This window comes from Natrix helvetica, assembly GCF_964273705.1.
Source record: "Natrix helvetica genome assembly, chromosome: 1".
Lineage (NCBI taxonomy): Eukaryota > Metazoa > Chordata > Lepidosauria > Squamata > Natricidae > Natrix > Natrix helvetica.
In genome coordinates, this window is record NC_138548.1 from 21416148 (window position 1) to 21438726 (window position 22579).

At 45.9% G+C, this 22579-nt stretch overlaps 2 protein-coding genes across 2 annotated transcripts in view; both read right to left on the reverse strand.

Moving 5' to 3' along the window:
* Positions 1-115: 115 nt before the first annotated feature.
* F2RL3 (F2R like thrombin or trypsin receptor 3) lies at positions 116-3619 on the reverse strand. Its single transcript, XM_081950936.1, has 2 exons — positions 3477-3619; positions 116-1484 (listed from the first exon to the last, which is right to left on the reverse strand). Exons 1-2 carry the CDS (start codon positions 3571-3573, stop codon positions 403-405), a joined length of 1179 nt encoding a protein of 392 aa, XP_081807062.1. The 5' UTR covers positions 3574-3619; the 3' UTR covers positions 116-402.
* Positions 3620-12768: 9149 nt separating this feature from the next.
* SIN3B (SIN3 transcription regulator family member B) overlaps positions 12769-22579 on the reverse strand; it is a 36423-nt gene continuing 26612 nt past the window's right edge. Inside the window, exons 14-19 of the mRNA XM_081935692.1 lie at positions 20604-20773; positions 18766-18939; positions 17780-17872; positions 17522-17616; positions 15132-15336; positions 12769-14697 (exon numbers count right to left, since the gene is read on the reverse strand). Coding sequence (XP_081791818.1) covers positions 14467-14697; positions 15132-15336; positions 17522-17616; positions 17780-17872; positions 18766-18939; positions 20604-20773 — 968 coding nt within the window. The 3' untranslated portion in view covers positions 12769-14466. The remainder of the gene's footprint in view (positions 14698-15131; positions 15337-17521; positions 17617-17779; positions 17873-18765; positions 18940-20603; positions 20774-22579) is intronic.

Sequence of the window (22579 nt, forward strand, 5' to 3'; positions counted from 1 at the left end):
AATTTACCTCAGGGGTCTGAGGTAAATCCAGGAACAGAAAGCATAAGATTAATGAAGACTCAATCAGCAACAAACTTATTTTGGGAAGTTTTCTTTGAATCCATTTATTATTACTTGGACTTTCCCAAATCCATACAGTTAATTCACAAAATAAAGGGAAGAACTATCTGCTACACAAGATTTCAGAATTAATGAGGAATATAATTAGCTTCTTGGATGTTGGAAGGGAGCTGAGATTGGGCAGGTTTTATCCAGCTATATTGTTTTAAGAACTCCAAGAACAAATTGACCATTAGTTGCTTCCTCAAAGAAAAAATCTTGGTAAGAAAGACCATGAAAACTCCCCGCTGGCCTCCTTTCTGCTTTCCTTTCCTTCAAAGTACCATGAAGACAATCTCTCCTTCACCCAGGACCCTGGAAGTGGTGTAAGTTCTTTGAGGGCAGCGTTTCTTTTGAGGTCTTCATGGACACAGCAGAATCCTTCCGGTGACCAAAGAGTCCCCTCTTCACATTTAACCTGAATTCTTCCGAAACATAATAGTAAATGAAGGGGTCGACGCAGCTATTGCAAGTGCTCAAGGCTAGGCTGCCTATGTAGGTCACGTAGACCGTCCCGGCCCTCCGGAGGCAGGAATGGGAATGGTGAAGGAGTAACAGGATATGGCTTGGGCTATAAAAGGCCACGACTGAGATAAGCACGAGGGCTGTCAGCTTGGCAGCCAAAACATACTTTTCACCGCTGCCCAACAAGATCCAGAGTGTAACCCCACAGCTGAACACCATGATGAGGAGAGGAGTTAGGAAGCCACAGGCAATGAGGATGATGAAGTAATAGTAGTAACGATGCTCTTCCTCTTCCCATGGCTGGACGTCGTGGCATAGAGTCTGCTCTGTCTTATAGAGTGGGAAGGACTGGCGGGAGACAGTCAGAGGCAGGGTAAAGAGGACAGCCACCACCCAAACTACAGCACAGGTGCCCAGGGCAAAGGCATTGCTGCGGAAGGAACGGGCGAAGAACGGGTGGGCTACAGCAAGATAGCGGTCCATGCTGATGCAGGCAAGCAAAATAATGGAGCAGTACATGTTCCCGTAGAAGGCCATGGTGGTAAAGCGGCACATGGCCTCCCCAAAGGGCCAGTGGTTGCCCAAGAAGTAGTAAGAGATCTTCAGGGGAAGCAGCAGGCATAATAAGAGATCGGCAGTTGCTAAATTGATCAGGAAAATGGTGGAGGGCAGTTTCTCCACCTGTGTGGTGAGCACCCAGAGTGCCAGAGCATTGGCAGGGAGTCCAATGAGGAAGATAAGGGTGTAAAAAGATGGGAGGACTACGACAGTGAATGTGCCAGTGAGTAAACCATGTGAATCTTTCGAGATTCTCAGGAAAATAGTGTTGTTATCAGTGATTGTCTCTCCTGGGATGCTGCGAGGGCACAAGCTGTTCTGTTGCTCTGCTTGATTCTCATCGGTTCCATTTACACTATAATCTAACAATAGAAGGAATCCAGTCAGTGATTCTAATTATGAGTCCCCAGTCCACCTCCAGCCTTCACTCCATCTACTTTAAAAAAGCAAGTCCCTTATAGGTGTACCTCCCTTCTCCCCTCCCCCTCTTTTGGGGGACCCTGTGAGCCTTTGTTTCGGTTTTTGATTCCTGAGATTGCCTGGACTGCCGTTTTCTTGGCAAGAGTGCCTGCTTCCTAGGGCTGAGAAATAAGGTCACTGAGTTAGCAGTCTCCTGGTTTCTGATCTCGTGTCTTTAACCGCTACACAAACTGTCTCTCTCCTCTCCTTCGAATCGTAGAATCGACTGGAAAGATCTGGCAATCACTGTGCAGCACTCCCGAGAGCAATCTAGATCCTGCTTAACCTACTGTATGAAGTGTTCAGATTGCTACTGTCCACTTGTTTATACTACTAGGATGTTTCTCGTATTATTCAGCTGACATCTGCTTGTTTGGCAGTCCTTCAAATGTTTGAAGATTGTTATTTATATTGCTTTAATTTGTTTTTCCGACCTAAAATATGCAGCTTTTCATAAGGTTTCCTTCCCTTCCTGACTACGGGGCCAATCTTATTTCAGATAGGCGTTAAAATGTGGCATTATTCCAGGAGCATTTTTTAAAACAATCGTGTCACATTGCTGGCTCATATTCAGTTTTTTGATCAATTTAAGGGGTCAATTCTTTTCATACAAAACTAGGACTTATTTCTCCATCTTATCTGTATTCTTTCTTGTACTTAAGACTTCCTACTTAAATTTGTTTTCATCCTGCTGATTTTGACTGCAAATTATCCACCCTTTGTTTTTCTACACAGCATTTGGCTCCCCATCCTAGCTTCAGGAAATTTGCAGAAGTAATTTATAATAATGTTGAATGCCATGGAACTAACAGTGTCTTGATACTCTGTATGCAAGATCTCTCCCATTGGATCAATTAAAGCAACAGGAAATGGCTCTTCAACTAGCTGTTTATATTTCATTAACCAACCGTGTTTTAGTATATGAGAGCTAGGGAAGCAGCTCATGCCATCAAAATAAGCTTGCAAATAACTCAACTGAAGCAAGTATTTTCCTCTTCTAAACTTTCCTTTGAATTGTGGCTCTTGATTGCAATCATTCTGACAATTTTTTTTTTCTAAGGGATGCTTTTTACTTTTTTCTCCAGCCTCCAAAGGAAATAGGAGGAATAGCTAATGATGTGATGACATCAACACAGCATGCAAAATATTGGCTTGCTTTCACATTTTAGAGAGTTACAGTATCTTAGCATGCCATTCCCCCCCCCCCCCCCCCAGGGTGATACTTAAAAAATATTGTGTCACAATCCTGGAAGGCTTTGGTGGCTGCAAATCTAGAACTGTCTGCCCCATTGTCAAAGGGGCAGGAAATCTCGGCCTCATTTGATATTCCTGAGCTACAAGTAGCTACACAGCTGCAAGATCTATAAGACCATAGGCTTTCCACTTAGGCTATTAAACAAGGATTTCTGAGTTTTTCAAGTCATAGAATGGGTTTTTTTTTTAAAAAAAACAAACAAACCAACCCTCCTTTGGAAGCCCTCAAGAGAAAGTAAAGATCTAGTGATAGGAAATATGCTTTGTTTGAGTGGGAAAAACTTTTGTTCTTAGTATTTCAATGGAACTCTATAGGGATCTCACAGAATTCTAGGATTCTGGACTTCAAAAACTCCTATAAACAATGCAATTCCTTAAGGAGGTTAAAAAAAATGCCTGGCCATCTACTTTTCCCTTGAGGCATCCTAAAGAGAGCTGTGGCACAACTGAACGTTATCTTTAACAGAACTCTGAAAGGGTCCTTAGTGAAAAATTTAAAACCCTGAAACAGAGTCAAATCCCCACAACCATCACTCCGGACCCCTCGGTTCCTCGGGCCAGTCGCTCCTGCTCCAAAGATTCTGTTTTTGCCCTTCAGGCTCTTGCAAGCTAAATAGGGTTGGGGAGATTCAGCTTCTTACCATCATAATCAGGAACTCCTGCAGCCGACACCTTCCAGCAGCACACAAGCAGCAGTGGCAAGAAGTATGCCCTGGTCCCACTGTCGCCCAGTGACATCCTGTGAGTTGTCAGCAAGAGTGGTTCACTGTGCGGTTAGGAGCCAGGCAACATCTCATTTCCTGCCTTGACAGCTCTTAAGTTCAGAAAACATCATGTTCCTCCTACCCGCCTCTTCTGGGAGTGGTTGGATGGGGGGGGGCTCCTTTTACAGCAAGACATGTCAGGGAGAAAGTACGTGTCTCAGTGACACAATCTTTTCCCCGACAGAAGTTAAAAGAGAGGAAGGAAGACCCAAACCAGGATTGGTCTGGTGTGCCTCAAGGGACTGCCCCATAACAAAGGGTACTCACTGCATCTAACTCATTTAGCCATAAAAGCATAAAGCAGAGGTGTCCAAATGTGGCCCCTTGAAGAGTGGTGGACTTCAGTCCCCTGAATTCCCCAGCCAGCATGAGCTATAAATATGAGCAAGTTGCTGGCTGGGGGAATTCTGGAAGTTGAAGTCCACCACAGTCTTTAAGTGGCCAAGTTTGGACACCTCTGGCATATAGTGACCCTCTGGCCTGGCTAGCAGTCCAGGAAAGCCATTTATTTACCCAGAAATTCTTCTCTGTTATCTGTAGATACCGTCACTCTGCCACCTTTCTCATCAAGGCTTCAGGTCTGTAGAACCTCAAAATAAATAGACCAGGTATGACTTTGAGTTGTCCGAACGAAAACTGAGTCATTGCTGAAAGAGGAGTGGGCTTCTTAATCTTTGAAACTGGGCTTCCCACCAACCTGTCCTTTTTCTTTCCGCAAGCTCCCTGCTGTTTACTCAAGGTCACTCAAGATGTCTTTGACATATACAAACATTCTGATGGCTGCTGAAATATCCTCTGCTTCTCTTGATAACTGTCAGGAAATAACGTCATGGTGGGGCAAAGGAGAAGGAAGAGGGCGACACAGGATATCCCTGTGCAGATAGGGCCTGCCTCAGCTCCATCTATCTGCAAATAGCACAGCTACGAAAACGTGGCCAAGGGGGAGGAGAGAAGCCTGATGTGAGCATGGAACTTCCCGCTTGTGGAGTTAGAACATAGGATAACAGAGTTGGAAGGGACCGAGTCTAGTCCAACTCCCTGTTACAGCAGGAGACCCCATAGCATTCCAGATAAACAGCTATCCAGTGTCTTCTTGAAAACCTCCAGTGTCGGAGCCCACACAACTTCTGGAAGCAAACCGTTTCATTGATTAAATGTTCTGTCGGGAAATTTCTCATTAGTTCTAAGTTGGATCTCTAATGATCTTCCACCCATTACTTCTTGTCCTGCCCTCAGGACTTCACAAAGAGGAAGTCAAGTTACTCTTCAAAGCATCTGCCCTCATGTACTTTGAAGAATAAGATGACTCTCTTTGTGGCAGCCCCTAATGCACAGGAGTCAAGCTCGCTGCATCACATTGATTCAGGGGTGGGTTCCTGCCAGTTCTAACCTCTTCTATAGAAGAACTTCCACAAATCTACAGTACCGTTTAGAACTGCTTCCAGCTCCCTCCCCCTGCCTGTCTGCACATCATCAAGATGAAGAGCCAGAGGAGGAATTCTGGGAGTTGAAGTCCACAAGTCTTAAAGCTGTCAAGTTTGAACATCCCTAGTGTTTTTTTCTAAAGGGTTAGGGGTGCAAGGGTCTTGTAACATGACAGCTTTAAGACTTGCGTGCTTCAAATGCCAGAGTTTCTGAGCCAACATTTTGGTTGCTAAGCAAGAGCGTTGTTAAGTGAGTTGGCCACGCCCACTCAGTCTCATGGCCAGCAAGCCACTCCCACCCGGTCACATGGCTGGCAAGCCACTCCCACAAAGCAGGCCACACCTACAGAAGAGGTTCTAAAAAATTTGAAACCCACCACTGCATTGATGTCACGTGACACATTGTATGTTTTTTTGCCTTTGTGGAGCTGGGATGGGTGGAGCCTGCGCATGTCCCGTGGGCTGCCAGTTTGACACCCCTGCCTTAAACTACTGGAAGACTTCTAACATATCATCCCTAGTTCTTCTTTAGGCTAGATACACCTAGTTCCCTCATTCATTTGTCATATGGTGTAGCCTCCAGGCCTCTTATCATCTTTATTGCTCTCTGCATTCTTTCTAAGGGGCCAATATCTTTTTTGTATCGCGGTGATCAGAATTGGACACAGTATTCCAAATATGGCCTTACCAGGGCAGCATGAAGCGGTACTATCACCTCATGTCATCTTGAAACTATCCCTTTGTTGATTCAACCTAGGACCACATTAGCCTTTTTGGCAGGTGCAGAGGCCTAAAATATTGCCTCTGGGCAAGCACCATTGCAGCTGTGCTCGATTCCCCAAAGAAAGAGAAATAACAAGGGTACAGCTGCGTTAAAAATGGCCAACATCTTATGACACTTCACTGAGATCTTAAGATTTGACTCCTGAGATTTTTGCAATTTAATTTTGGTAGTCAATGGCATTGGCTTAGGTGCAGGGGTCGGCAAACTTAAACACTCAAGGAGCCATTTGGACCCGTTTCCCACAGAAAAGAAAACACCGGGAGCCACAAAGGTCCTAACCAGAAACCCCCTGTTCAATTCTGGAACTGACCGGAAGTTCAGTTCCCCCATCATAGAGTTTCCTCCTAGCGCGGCATACTTTTTCCTCTACCTGTCATAACCAAAAGTCCTATCAATTGTGGAGACAATTGGAAAACCCTCCCCTTGCCATAGAGTCTTTTCCTGGCGCACTGTGCTTCTCTCCCCCCGCCCCCCACCGGAAGCTCCTCTCAAAATTGTGGTGCCGACCGGTGACGGAGCCGCAGCAGAGGGAGGAAACAGCCGCAGTTTGCTGACCCCTGGCTTAGGGGCACCCTAGTACCGAGAAGCTACAGATATCTACATAGATTACATACTAATCGTAATACTCCCTTTTGAGTTAAGCAGAGTTTAGTACGAGAGTAGTATTCAATCCTATGCCAATGAAATTAAAGGTCTGAGAGAGAAAAAAATGAAAGGACATGAAATTAGCCTACAGTACATCAACACTATTCAGCATTTTTCTCCTTTTCTTTTTCTTTCCTTGCCAACCATCCTTTTTTCATCGCATTGATAGCACTGCTTTATTCATAGTCTTCTGTTTTTTAAATTTCTTAACTCTGCATTTTTAGGAACTTATCAACAGTATCCAGGCCACAACTTTCTCAATCTTCTCTTTAGCCTCTTTACTTTGTCTTCATTATTTTCTATGGGATGTAATGTTTCTCCTGGTATACCCAACTTTGACTTGCATTGAGATGGGGAGCAATACACTTGCCTACATAACCGTTATTGCTTCATTCAATATTTATTCCTTACAACACATTAACCACCACTTTCCCACCAGATTTTGTACATATGAAACTATCCCCACCCATTTCCTCATCTTTTGTAAACCCTGTACCAAGATAGACAAATTCACACACTTAGACTTAGACTAACTTTATTGTCACTTTGCATGTACACTAATCGGCATACATTCAAATGCAGTTTTGTTGCATACAGCTCTCAAAGGGTCACCACCTCCAATATACACTACATAAACATGGCAAAATAAATAATTACAAAGTTTTTCATACACCCACTTGCTTGCCTTCCCATTTATAAATAGCTTGCAATTATTCTCTGTCAAACCCAACTATGTCTATCTTCAGTACATTTTCACATCTACATTTCATGTTACACTACATTTTTTAAACCTTTGTTCCTTCAGTTCTGATTTGACTATCCCAATAAAAGAAAATATATACAATACAATACAATACAATACAATACAATACAATACAATACAATACAATACAATACAATACAATACAATAGCAGAGTTGAAAGGGACCTTGGAGGTCTTCTAGTCCAACCCCCTGCCTAGGCAGGAAACCCTATATCATTTCAGACAAATGACTATCCAACATCTTCTTAAACACTTCCAGTGTTGGGGCATTCACAACCTCTGGAGACAAGCTGTTCCACTGGTTAATTGTGCTGTCAGGAAGTTTCTCCTCAATTCTAAGTTGCTTCTCTCCTTGATTAGTTTCCACCCATTGCTTCTTGTTTTACCCTCAGGTGCCTTGGAGAATAGTTTGACTTCCTCTTCTTTGTGGCAAACCCTGAGATATTGGAATACTGCTATCATGTCTCCCCTAGTCCTTCTTTTCATTAAATTAGACATACCCAGTTCCTTCAACTGTTCTTCATATGTTTTAGTCTCCAGTCCCCTAATCATCTTTGTTGCTCTTCTCTGCACTCTTTCTAGAGTCTCCACATTTTTTGTACATCGTGGCGACCAAAACTGAATGCAGGATTCCAAGTGTGGCCTTTCCAAGGCATTATAAAGTGGTATTAACACTTCACGTGATCTTGATTCTATCCCCCTGTTGATGCAGCCTAGAACTGTGTTCTTTTTGGCAGCTGCTGCACATTGCTGGCTCATATTTAAATGGTTGTCCACTAGGAGTCCAAGATCCTTCTCACAATTACTGCTGTTGAGCAAGGCACCACGTACTGTACCTGTGCATTTCTTTTTTGTTGCCTAAATGTAGAACCATACTCTTTTCACCATTGAATTTCATTTTATTAGATAGTGCCCAATGTTCAAGTTTGTCAAGATCCTTCTGTATCTTTAGCCTATCTTCTGGAGTGTTGGCTATTCCTGCCAGCTTGGTGTCATCTGCAAATTTGATGAGTTCCCCATTTATTCCCTCATCCAAATCATTGATGAAGATGTTGAAGAGTACTGGGCCTAAAACAGAGCCTTGGGGTACTCCACTGCATACTTCCCTCCATGTAGATGCAGTTCCATTGAGGACTACACGTTGAGTGCGGTTGATCAGCCAGTTACGGATCCATCTGGTGGTGATGATGCTGTGTTATGCCTGACTGCCCCTATTTTCTTGACACTTGTATGATTCATGCACATGATATGGCACTCACTATTAAATGCTTGGTTTGCTTGACAGCAGGAGTGATAATCTTACCGGCACAAACATCTGTGTTACATGCACTGATAACCCTTATGAGTTTTAGATTGCTGGGGACAGAAATGTTCTGTATCAATTAATTCTCTGTCCCCGCTGTTCAGTTTAAATGTTTATCCAGCAAATCTGTGAATTTTATGCCTAGTAACTCAGTCCCTTTCTTGGATGGGTGCAAACCATCTCTTTTGTACAGTTTTTTATTGGACCAGCTGCAGACATCATGACTAATAAAACCAAAGCCTTCCCTTTTACAACACTCCTTTAGCCACACATTAAACTCTGCTACACACTGGCCCTTCCCTTTTTGTTCCTTATATACTGGTAAAACCTCTGAAAAGATAAGCCTACAACCTACCCTACTAAGTTCATACCCCAAGCTCTGGAAATCATTCTTCACAGAAAGTGCATCTTTTTGGGACGATCATTTGTACCAAGATGTGCCAAAGAAAGTTCTTCATTTTGGACCACAATCCCCTGCTTATTTGAGTCATCATTATCACAACTACCTTGACCTGTCTCTTTAGTGTTCCCATTAAGGTCAGCAAGGGCACTATATCTGTTATGCTGGGTCACAGCAAAAGCTTTGTGTTTAAGGTTCAGCTCTCACCCTGCCAGATCCCACAGTTGTCCAGACTACTCTTCTCCTGCAGGATCTTTGCGGTAGAAGGGGCTGATAGCATGGCATCTCCATAGAATGGAATGGCCGAATTGGGCACCTAATTTCTGCTTGGAGAGCACAGATTAGAGATTCTAGATAGGTAATCTGTCTATGTACACTAGTAATTTGTTTACAAAGGGGACCGTATCCAAATTTGAAAAGAGTACTGCGAAAGACAGGTGCAAAACAGCTATTACATTGAACTGAGCCGGTCATTTTGAAATAAAATAAAATCACAATCTCAAGAGCACTAATCCAGAATGTATTATTGCTATTTTGGTTTATAGATGTATGATTCACATGCCGTTAGGTGGGAAACTGGGAGAAGTAACGGGAGCTCACTCAGTTACGCGGAGCCATGGATTCGAACCGCTGAACTGCCCACCTTTCTGATCGACAAGCTCAGCATCTTAGCCATTAAGCCACTTTTGTATGTGTTGTAGACTCCTGGTCCCCCCCCCTTTTTTTTTTTGGGTCTAGTAGATCTTTTGGTTTACTTAAGGTGTTTTGGAGAACTTTAGCCATTTTATGTTATGGGTTGTTGTATGTGGTTGTAATTGTTGGTTGTTTTTGAGATATTTTTGATGTATAGTAATGCTGTTCTTTTCATAGCTTGTGTTGGTTGTATTATGAAAGGTGAGCATTTTTTGATAAAATTGTTTAAATTTCCATTTTATTGGAAGCTATTGAATAGGAACCTATTTCCCTTTCCTTAATTTTTTCAGTTGCTACTGTGCCTTTGTACTCATCAGAAGACAAATATTTTTGTCTGAATACAAATATTCAGACAGGTTGCGGCAGCCTAAAGGCATAAACCCCATACTCATTAGCACTGGTTATGTTACGTAGTCGAAGCTACCAGACTCTGTGGTGACTCTAGATGAGAAAACCCTAGAAACAATATGGGAAGAATATCATAAAGAAGGCAGAACAATGACATTTGGGCAGAGCAATGAAACACACTTATTCCCGTAAGGGGCCCTCCATCCACCCCCATAGTCCTTGGAAAAAGCCAGACTTTAAGGAACACTTGAAGGAAGCGAGGAAGCTGTTCCAGAAGGCAGTCACTGGGGCAGAGAAAGCCCACTTGGTAGGTTTCTTTTTTGTCAATTCCAGAATCGTAATTGCAATTCTGTCTTATTTACGCATAAGAGTAAATAAGAGTACTCTTATTTCCAAGAGTAAAGGCACATGCATATAAATATATAACAAACAGAAAAACAGACAATAAACACCCCAGTCATTTTTTTATATTTGGCCATCAATGTAATGTTATTTAAAACTCAGGCCTAATTTCTTAAAATTGCTCAGAGTTCTTTTCGAAAACGCACTATATCGCCTCTAAAAGAACTCTTGGTTACTTAAATTATACCTCTTTACTCCAGCAAGTGATCAAGATAAAATAAAAGTAAAAGCAGAATGTAAAAAAATTAAAAATACAAATTAAAGTTAATGGTATAAATGTTTACATCAAATCCTGATGAAAGTGAAAAATCAGCTGGTTTTGTAAACATCACTTTCAAGAGGACATATTTCATTAGTCTGGGAAGAAGGAAGAATGTCTCAAGGGACAATAGATTGTTCTCTTCCGAAGAGTCTTCTAGACCAGTGTTTCTCAAACTTGGCAACTTTAAGTCCTGTGGACTTTAACTCCCAGAATTCCCCAGCCAGCTATGCTGGCTGGGGGATTCTGGGAGTTGAAGTCCACAGGACTTAAAGTCACCAAGTTTGAGAAACACTGGTCTAGACTGAGCCTTAAAACTATATCAACTTGGAACAGGAGAAACAGGCCTTTAAATACTTGGATTAGGCCTGTTTAGCCCAGGTATTTCCACGCATTTTCCAAGAGTCGTTCTATTTCCACAGGCATGCTAGTCGTTCTCGACTCTAGGGGGCGGTGCTCATCTCAGTTTCAAAGCTGAAGAGCCAGCGCTATCCGAAGACGTCTCCATGGTCATGTGGCCGACTAAACGCATAAGGCACACCAAACGCTGTTTCCTTCCCAACAAAGGTAGTCCCTATTTTTCTACTTGCATTTTTACATGCTTTTGAACTGCTAGGTTGGCGGAAGCTGGGACAAGTAACGGGAGCTCACTCCATTACGCTAGGGATTCAAACCGTTGAGCTGCCGACCTGTGAAGTATCTTAGCCACTGAGCCACCACATCCAAGAGTAACTCTACTCAAAACACATGAGCATGATCGAAAAGATTATTAAGGCAATCAATACCAAACTTGATTAATCCAGGAATGGAAATAGTTGGCAAGCTAAAGGCAATTGTGCAGGCAGTTGTTGCCATTACCAATACTTGCAAGTCTGATGATAAATAAAGGAATCCCTGCGGATTTTACTCGGCTAATCACTGCTGATTTTAGAGGGCGGTGCTCATCTGTTTCAAGACCATTGAACCAGCGCTGTCCAAAGACATTCCTATGGTAATGTGGCCAGCATGACGTTATGAAGCACTGTTACCTTCTCATCGAAATGGTACCTATTTATCTACTCGCATTTGCATGCTTTTGAATTGCCAGGTTGGCAGGAGCTGGGGTGAGGATGGGAACTCACCCTGTTGCACGTTGCGTGGGTCTCAAACCTGGACTGCCAGTTTTCCAGCTAATAAACCCAGCATCTTAATAACTGAGCCACTATGCTGCGCGCGCACACCTCAACGACAAATAATAATCATGAAGTATTCCCAGACATTCTGTCCCCAATGGAGTGACCCTCCATCTTCCTGCCTTGTTTCCCATTTATAAGCAGCACATCCATTTGGTCAGGATTTAAATGCAGCTTTCTCTCCCCCATCTAGTCCACACGTAATTATGGATGTCAAAGAATTTTTTTTGTAAATCAGAATTACACTTCTCAGGACACTAAGGCCACAATCCCAGGAATAAATACGGAAATGGATTCAGATCAATACTTGAGCACCTCAACTCACATGTTCCCTGATCCATGGAATTAAGTACAGATAATTCTTGAATTACAAACTAAGGGAGTGTTGCTGAGTGATTGTTCACAATTACAACTAATTCTGAAAAAGGGATTTATGACCCAGATTTAAGGTTCTGATGGCTGCGCCTCCCCTGTCATGTGTCAACATTTTGGGCACTCAGCAACTGGCCTGCCTTTGTGGCCATTTGCAATGTTCCACAGTCACGTGACTGTGATTTATGACATTTTGCTGGGAAAGCAGCATTTACTTTCCAGCCGAAACAACATTGCAGTTAACAGTGGGTTTGCTTAACAACCATGGTGTTCGCTTAACATAACAATAGGCTGCAAAAAAAAGGACATAAAATCCCATTGTCATGGCTTACAACCATAGCTCAATTATGGTCATAAGTAGAGGACTGCCTGTAATCTCATTGAGAATGTTACATCTAAGTCCCAGATTTCTTATGTCTCGTCTGTAAAAACGAGACTCTTCTGTTTCACAAATAGCTGCCTCTCCTTGAATTTTCAAACAGGTTCTATCCCGTTCACAAACATTTGTTTCTAGCTTTTCAAATGCTCTGAAGAGCTGCTCCCAAGGGCTTCGTCGAGCACTCTGAAGCCATCCAAGAATCAAGAAATGAGGGAATCGTTGCATTTTAAAATCAATATTTTATTTTACTTGATGTGCAAATAAATATATTTTTAAAAACTACATTTAAAGAATTGCAAAGCAAATACAAGCCAAAACCAATTTTTCTTAAAAAAGCAGGAGATCCTTCAGAAAAACCGAAGAATTATTTTTCTTCTCTTCTCTTCCGACTCTACTGACAGGTCTCTGTTGGTTTCTTGTAGCCCTTGCTAACACCACACGGAGCGATGAGAAGGACACAAAGGAGAGAGTCTTGCTTTGTCCACTCAAGATTATAAATTAATTGATTTATAAAAGGATGTGTAAAGATGGCTTTGAAAAAGTTTGAGGAGAAAGAGGGGAGGGAGGAGGGTGGTCTAGAAGGGGATAAAATTCTCAAACTTCACGATGCCCCCCCTCCCCCCCAATCAAACACACATTAAGCCACAAGCTACCGTTTAAGTAGTAGTTTCGTAACAGAATTTGGCACAGGCAGTCATCTCTGCTCAGGCAGATCGTGAGAAGACACAATTCAAAATCTGGGAGAAGAAGCGGCTGGAGACAAAGGTGGTAGAGCTGGGACTTCTGAAGGCAAAATTGCATTCCCTCCCTCGGCCGCAAGGGGAATAAGAGAAAGGGGGGGGGATACAACTGCGTATTTTGTAAGTCGAAAAAAAACCCAGGCACCAAGGACTTTCTGGAAGCAGAGGAGGGCAATAACCCCTAATTGGGAGACCCAGAGCTTCAGCACAAAAACCCCAAACCCTACAGTGTGTGTGTGTGTGTGTGTGTGTGTGTGTGTGTGTGTGTGTGTCCGGCATCTCTGGACAAGCACTTCGTATCCAGAGGTGGGATCGGCAAATCTTGTTGCCATAAGAGGCACACCAATGAGAATCTAGGATGGCATAGGTAAGTGAAATCACCCCGGAGCCTGTTTGGGAGAGAAGACACCTCAAATTTATCCAGGCCAAATTTTTAGACTAGATTTTTTTTTTTTAAAAAAAAAGGAGTTTTGGAAATGGGTGGAGAGCGAATACAAATCCAGACCTCTTAAATTCTTTGTGGGAAAACATGGGACTGGTGGCTCTTGAAGAAATCTTGGGTTCTCCTATTTTCAAAGGGGTAAAAGCCCTCGCTGTCCATGGTGCGGCATCCACTTGGGTGACTTCTCTAAGTAAGAAGGTGCCAAGGTATATTGGCGACTCAAGGAATTAGAACATAGGGGGAAAGTGGGAGAGAAAGTCCAAGTCTCCACAGTTGGTATTTTGTTTCCTGCTCCAGGATACAAATAGGTCACCTGTTGTAGATTCTTGGGAGACCTCATCCCCAATTTTCGGGGCAACACTTTTTGGAACTTCTCAAAGAGCAATTGGCCTGCCTCTTCTACCCCCCTCCTTCCGATCTCGTCCCTCCTACAGTTCAATCTCTCTCTCCTGACCTAAGCTGAAAGCCCCCACTTTAAATGAGAGCAACACAAGCTGCCTCCGTTCTGCTGCGGGCCCATTCTTTCTCGGACAAGCACACCCATGCTGCATGGGGTAGGGTGGGGGATGGGGAAGGAAACCATTGCAGCCCCCAATGGGACCCCAAATGATAAAAGATGGTTGGATAAATACCAGTGATACATATGTCGTCTTCCCAAAAGTCCATGAGGGCCACTGGAATTTGGGTGGGGTGGGGTGAGGGTGGGTGGGTGGGCAAGTGGGAGGGCGGACAGTCTGGAAGTCAGGGCGAGGAGGGCTGGCGGCTGTACTGCACGTGATAGCGGCTGACAGGCACCCCGTGTATACTGACAGTCTCACAAGTAGTTTTGCAGGGCAGCAAGTCCTCATCCTCATCACCCATCAGCCAGTCCTGGACCATCTCGGCTGCTTCTCGGTTGACATGCCTTGCAAGCCAGCGCCGGTGCCACTCTTCAAAACGCTGGTGATGCCGCAGCAACACTCGAGGTGCCGCCTGCAAGAGAGATGGGGGAAAGGGGAAGGATCGCGGGTGATCTGGGAGCTTTAGTCTCTCTAGCACAGAGGTGTCAAACTCAAGGCCCGCGGGGGTGATTAGATCTGGCTCCCGGGGCCACCCTGGAAACAGCAGGCCCGTGGTGCCTCTCCAAGCAAAAACCGAGCTCGGGAGGGCCACGTTTCCGCTGGGAGATGGTTGCAGGAGGCCTTCGCAGCCAAAAACGGAGCTTGGGAGCCCGTTTTCGCTGGCAAAGCGCTCAGGCCACCACAAGTGCCCCCAACATGAGTGATATCGAGATGGCCACACCCATCGTGGCCACACCACGGCCCCCCCAGGTGAAACACAATTCTGATGTGGCCCTCAATGAAATTGAGTTTGACACCCCTGCTGTAGCAGGTTGCTACCCAAAGGGGCCATTCGGGAAGGTGCACCTGCTTGGCTCGAGACAGAGCTCCTCGGCGGTACATGTAATCCTCAGCGTTCATGATGAAGAGCATCTTGTGGGTGTTCAACTTGAACTTGCAATCCACGTTGCAGGCACTCTCCACGCCGATCAGCTGCTTCCAGGAACTTTTTGCTTTGTCACGCATGGCCTGGATCTGCTGGCACTGCCATCGCCGGAATTTGTCAAGATTCCTGAAAGGGGAAAAGAGGAGAGGCCTCAACCGGGGTTACTTCGGGGAAAGGAAACAGCAGGGGAAAACTAGCACCCCAATCACTCTTCTTTAAATCTCTCTGAAACAGATATGTCCTTGGGATGATTGGAAGTTACTGGAGACCTCCCAAAAGGGACCTATGCCCTGTGTTCTGGCCCAGCTCCCCAACCGTGACAAACCCTCTGAAGTGAATTCAAAGATTCCTTTATTAGGAGCACCAGCAGCCCCGGCAAAAAGTTCCTCTCTCACCACAAGCGAACAGGTCCATCCAGCAGGGAGATGAATAGTTGTCAGCCACATCTATTCATTTCTGCCGGTTGCCTTTTATTCTCGGAGCTAGGGTGGGGCTTTGTTAGCAGTGATGGCTCTTCCTTCCCAAGGACCGGCCCATGGATTTCCACTGCTCTCCTCTCCTCTGCTTTCTACACATCCGTGCATCAGGCACTGGACTCAGCTGTTCCTCCTCTTCCTCATCAGCCACCTCCAGACCTGGGCTGTTGACTCTCCATCTGAGGGCTGCCGGACGGCCCAGGATCCACCTGTGTCTGTCTCTCTGCCAGCTCCATTCCCTCTTCCCCCCTCGGAGTTCTCAGGTTGCCTTGATGCTCACCCTGACTCCCATGCCTCCTCCTCCTCTGATTCAGCTGGTGGAGGGGCCGGCAGCCGGCAGGCGACAAGCCACAATACACCCTGATTCCAAAGTTCCAACAGCTGGCCCGTCTCATGGTCACACAACCACATTTTAGGTCCTTGGGATTTATGGCAGTTTGCAGCATCCTGTGTTTATCTGACTGTGTTTCATGATGTTTTTGCCAAAAAACAGTGTTTCCTTCCAAAGTTCGGCAAAAATGCCCTACAGCAAGTGATGGGTTTGCTAAGTGACCCCCACAAAAAAAGGTTGTAAAATTGTATCAGTCTCACGTGATGACTCACTTTACGGCCCTCAAAACTTATAACCATAATGGGCAGGCTCTATTACCATACAGGGGAATTCTGATCACCGCCAGCCAAAACGCAAGCCACACTTTTAAGGAGTAAGGTAGAAAAACCTATTGTGGTCTGAAACTATACACAGACAGACTCATCGTCCCATTCGTTTCCAGAGTAGGCAGCGTTATGCAAAAGACGAGAGGAAATTAAAGGCATGAGATCAGAAAAATACAGCTGAATCTAGGGTAGATTCTACCTCTCCTTGTTTTACTAGGCAGACCTTTTCAAGATCCCATCCCCACTGCATTCTCTCTCTTTTGGCATTCTCAACTTTCCCTTCTCTATAACCAAGTGCGTAGAGCCATGCCCTTCTACAAAGCTGTTCTTAATTTTTGAAACATACATTCGCTCCTGTCACCAGAGTACAAATCATCCACTACAAAGTGTGTGAATTTTTTTCTGTAATCCTGTAGTAGAATGACAGCCAAAACTTCACCTAAGTCCTATTCATCAAACTTTCAAGCAGATTCACTTTATAAGGCTTTCCCGAAACCAGTTTCTCAAACTTGGTTGTCTGGCTGGGAGATTCTGGGATTTGAAGTCTACTCGTCCTACGTTTTTTGCAGCCATCATTCACTTAAATAACTTTTTCCTCTCCTGTAGCATTCTTTGCTTCATCAATCCATCAAGGGTCATTTTTTTGTGTTTCGGATTAGCACGGATTACGGCATTTTTCCATGTATAAGACAATACTTTTTCTTTAAAATATTTACCTAAAAACGGAGAGGCGTCTTATACGGGGGCGGTGGGGGGCGGGGAGCTAAGAGGAGAACTGTGGTTGCGAGATTGCCAATACCTTATCTCTGCAAAGTAGCCTCACGAACGAAACTCCCGATTGCAGAGACAAGCTAACAGGTTTCCTCCAATCATGAGCCTTATGTAAGTGACATCAGCTGATGCTGAGGAGAGCGTGTAGCCAGTGCCCAGATGCGACCGGGAGCAGCCCATAAAAATGTCACGAAACAAAAAAATAAACAAATACTGGTACCTGTAAGCAAATGTCTTACTCTGTGAAATAAATGTCTTCTATTTAATGTTTAAAATATTGATTTCTTAGTTTTGGATAAGAAAGGGAGGTGGCGTCCTATACATGGAGGCATCTTATAGACGGAAAAATACGGTAACTAACAGCAGAAGGGAGGAGGATGGAAAACAACGGGAAAAGAGCAACTCACCTCTGCAGAAAGACCGGCTTTAAGAGGAAGCCTTCGTTCTGACTGCTCGGGGTCCCTTCCACTCCCACATACTGCTCCACGTAATTAGTCACATGCTGGAGGAGGCAGATAAGACACCAAGTCACTCTCTTCTCCCATACAGGAAGTCTGATGCAAAACATCCCCTTCTGCCCTCCTGGGAGTGTTTTGTCCCGTGCATTGTCCAAGGAACATGAGGTCAACTTCATCTTTGAGGGAGGGAAAGGAGGTTAGAATTACCTGGACTTCCATGGGGTCCTCAGTCTGGGTCTCTTCTGTGTCCAAAAGTTCAATGGTCATGATCACTTGGTCCTTCCTTTGAAGGAACATCACCTGTGGAAGAGAGGAAGCTGGTGTTCTGACCGAGGCTTCCCGAGAGCAGGAAGCAAACTCCCGGTCCCCACAAAAAACTCTTTTATTAATTGACTGTGAATTCTGCTCATTCACATCCAGCAAAGTCTTTCAAGGGAGGATTTACAGTCACAGACCTTATCTGGCTTGGGGAGCTGCCAGGTCCATATGTGCAAAACTTGGCAAGGAGTCTCGGAGAGTCATGAACCAATTAAGTGAACTAATTGTCTCCTGCAAACTCCGCTCCCCGTTCGCTCCTCTTTTATTTCCTCTGGGAGGGGCCATTCATCATCCACCTGTGGCCTTACTCTCAAGTTAACCCCTGTTATTTAGCTGGTTCCTTTATCTGGCCAACTCTGTGCATGCGCACACTGGGAACAGGCTCCAGCTGTTTGTCTGCCTCACTGATGTCTGACTCTGAAGGCAGCTAATAACTGGCATACGGCTCTGGCCCCCTCTCTGCCTCCAATGCAGAGCCCTCATCAGAGCCTTCCCCAGACTCCAGGAGTGGCCCATGTTCCTCCCCAACCTCCCCACTGTCCGAATCTGCTGCCAGCTCTGCTGGCTGGCCACAAGAGCTTGCAGAACGGAGGCCCAAGAGAAGGCACAAAGGAGAGACATCTCCAAACTGGTAATTCTCATACAGGTTTCTTAATTAGATGGGCGATAAAATAGGCTATCTTTAAAAGTGCAACAGAGGAGAGAAGATACTGCCAATTTTGGAATCAACCTTCCACGATTTGGTAACCTTCATATTTATCGGATTTCAGTTTTGATCGTATCAACTGGCAACTGCAGCCCAACATATCTAAGCATCCTCAGCTGAGGAAAGGTAAGGCCTGGAAGGCATTGTGTTGGGAAAGGGGCTGCTGTACCTTGAAGCAGTTCTCATCGGCCATGCAACGTTCCGCCTTCCACTGGTAGCTGGTCTCCTTTGCGGCTCGCACACATTGCGAAGACAGGTTGCCACCGGCTGCACCGTGCTTTCGCTCGCTCAGGTACAGCTCCACAACTTTCAGACAGACATCGTCACTCACCAAGTGATGCAGCTGTAGCCCCCAAAACAAGCAGAGGGAGGAGGGAGGGAGGGAGGGAGGGAGAGAAGCAGAAAATACCAACATCAAGAGAGCACAAAAGCCACAAAAGGTTCCTGCACTTGAAGCCTCCTGCAGGGCAGCTTCACCAGAAACCCATTAAACTCAGCGTACTGCTCCACGCAGTCCCACATAAAGTTATGACCGTTTGTTTAGTGACTGGAGTTATGACGACGCTGAACAAAGGGACTTAGGACTGATGCTCCAAGTTCCAGTTGTTGCAGTGCCCCCCCCCTCTCCTGCTCCTAGTCAGGGAAGCAAAATTTGGGTGCTCGGCCCACCAGCTCACAATGACGACTGGTTGCAGCATCCTGAGGTCACATGGTCACCATTTGTGACATTCCCTGCTGGCTTCCCCACAAGCAAAATCAATGGGGAAGATGGTGGGAAGGATGCAAGTCACTCAGGTAAATCTCCCCCCCCCCCCCCGTCCTTCGCGCCTTCCTCCCTCATCGCATGCACTGCATGGTCCTTCCCCCTTTGCATTGAACATAACCTCCTTCCCACCCTCTTCGCTTGTCAACATGCGCTCACTAGTGCCACCCTTCCCAGGCCATTCCTGTGCTCACACACATGTATTCACCCTACCTGGCCTTCTTGCACTCACATGCACCCTCCTTCCTCCGTCTTTCTGAGCTCACGCCACTCATACTGCACTGCCATCTTCCCCTGCCCGATCTTGTGCGGTCTTGCGCAGGGCCTCCTCCCTGACCCACCACTATACCCCACCCTCCACACCTGGGACTCCCTGTCACTTAACGACCCACCAATTTTGGGGTTACAATGACAACTGGGACTGCCTAGATTGCCATCCCTAAGCAACGCGGCCATGTGACTTGCACTTTTATGACTGCGCTGCCTAATAATAGCAATCCCGGTCCCAAATGCTGTCGTGACTTGAGGACTGCTTGCAATGCCAAACAGAACTGCATTTCTGAATGGCTTCAGCTGCACATACGTAGCACTATCAGTTTTTCCCCTCATGGATGAAGTTCTGGAGTCGTATCTTGAAATCCTGAATACCTCAGAGCAGGCTCACAAGCTACCATCTAAGACCACCACAAACAAAGGGGCTGCTTGGGATTTTATTCCCAGGGGTGGGCTGCTGGGGGTTTCGCAGGGGTTCGGGAGAACCTCTAGCTAAGATTCTGTGCAGTTTGCAGAACCCCCCAAATCCCACTCCTGGCTGGCCTCGCCCACCCCTCCCCTCTCAGGAGTCCCCAAGCAGCCCCTTTTGGATGCAGGTAAGTGCAGGGCACACGTAGAGATTTGAGGGTGAAAAACGGGCGTACCAGAAGTTCAGGAACTGAAAACGGGCCCATTTCTGGCCTCCAGATCCTGGAGAGGCCGTTTTCACCCTCCCGGAGGCTCGAGGAAAGCCTCCAGAACCCAGGGAGGACAAAAACACACACCCCTTGCCGTGGTGCAGGAGGCCGACTAGGTCACACCCACCATGGCATCACCCACCCAGCAACCGGGCAAAGAACCCCTTGCTAAAAATTTTGAAGCCCACCCCTGCTTATTTCTGCATAAGGGGCTCAGTAAAGTACAAACCTAAAGCAGATGCCAAAGAGCCTCTTACACACCTTCCCCACACACCTGGACCAGGATGCAGTTACCTGTCGGACAATGTTCTGTACAAGCTTGTCCATGGTAAAACCGATGTAGGCATGAATGGTGAACATCTCTCTCAAGGTGTCCTCATATTGAGTGGGGTCAATATTGCCATCCAGCAAATTCCTCACCAAGTCTAGGAAGGCTGGGTAATATTCCTCCAGCTCCACTTCACCTGGGGGAAGAACAGGAATCAGACACCCCCTGGAAAAAAATAAGGGCTCCAGCGTCTCTGCATGAAGGTGAGATGCTCAGGTAGATGCCAAACCCGTTTCCACACCTATCTGTGTGCCAGTGATTGAAGTGCCTTAATCTATTTAAGGGACACCAAGTGTTTAAATGAGACAAGATAACCTTTATTGTCCCTTTTTTCTGTGAGCACGCATTAAAAAATGAAGTTCTGTTGTCCGCTCTGAAATATGTATGTATATCCCTACACATAAATGCACCTACATATACATATGCTATACACCCATATATGTACAGTACTGTGCAAAGGTTGCAGGCAGGTGTGAAAAAATGCTGTAAACCAAGAATGCTTTCAGAAATATAAATAATGATTGTCTATTTCTGTCAATTGTCAAAATGCAAAGTGAGCGAACAAAAGAAAAATCTAAATCAAATCAATATTTGGTGTGACCACCCTTTGCCTTCAAAACAGCAGCAATACCTCTAGGTACACTTGCACACAGTTTTTGAAGGAACTCTGCTGGTGGGTTTATTTATTTATTTATTTATTATTTTGACTTCTTAGTCGCCCCCTCTCCCCCAAGGGACTCGGGGCGACGTACACCAGCAGCGGTCACAACAATACAATATGGAGGAGGTAGAACAATAAATAAATAAATTACAATAATTTAAAACAATTAAAACCCCAATGATAATTAAAGTTAAAAATTAAAATTAAAAATGCCCAAGAGGTGGAGAAACTCTAAATTAAGCCAGGCCGGCTAGTCGGAACAGGTGGGTCTTAAGTTTTGTGCGGAAGGAGCGGAGGTCAGTTGTTGTCCTAATGTCTGGGGGGAGGTCATTCCAAAGGGTAGGGCCCATCACAGAGAAGGCCCTACTCCTGGGCGCCGCCCTCTGACACTCTCTGGAGGACGGCACCCGGAGAAGTCCCTCCCTGTGCGAGGGAATAGGTCGCAGGGATGTGTGGGGCAGAACGCGATCCCGCAGGTAACTAGGCCCTGTGCCATGGAGCGCTTTAAAGATGGTAACTAACACCTTGAAGCGCACCCGGTAGGCCACAGGAAGCCAGTGCAGCTCGCGCAGGAGAGGTGTTATATGGGAGAACCTCGTTCTCCCCATAATTGCCCGCGCGGCTGCATTCTGGACCAACTGCAATGTCCGGGCGCACCTCAAGGGGAGCCCCATGTAGAGAGCATTGCAGTAGTCCAGGCGGGACGTCACCAGCGCGTGAGTGACTGTGCGCAGGGCATCCTGGTCCAAAAGGGGTCGCGATTGGCGCACCAGGCGAACCTGGTGGAACGCCCCCCTCACCACGGCTGCCACATGGTCATCCATAGCCAGCCGGGCATCTAGGAGGACGCCCAAATTGCACGCCCGTTCCACCGGGGCTAATTGCTCGCCCCCGATCGCCAGAGATGGAATGTACTGGTTGAACCAGGAAGCCGGAAGCCACAGCCACTCTGTCTTGGAGGGGTTGAGCTTGAGCCTGTTGTCCCCCATCCAGACCCGCACGGCTTCCAGACACCGGGACATCACTTCGACGGCCTCGTTGGGGTGGTTTGGGGTGGAGATGTACAGCTGCGTGTCGTCAGCATACAGATGGTATCCCATCCCAAAACCACGGATGATCTCGCCCAGCGGCTTCATATATGTGTTGAACAGGAGAGGCGAGAGGACCGACCCCTGCGGGACCCCACAAGTGAGGGGCCTCGGGGTCGACCTCTGCTCCCCTGCCAGCACACATTGCGTCCGGCCAGAGAGGTAGGAGCGGAACCACCGCAGCACGGTGCCT

Bases quoted from the DNA above. Each gene is read 5' to 3' on its own strand.
- F2RL3 (XM_081950936.1), bottom strand. From the start codon at position 3,573: ATGTCACTGGGCGACAGTGGGACCAGGGCATACTTCTTGCCACTGCTG. The intron at 1,485-3,476 runs GTAAGAAGCTGA...TTCTATTGTTAG, and splicing joins AGGAGTTCCTGATTATGATG to ATTATAGTGTAAATGGAACC.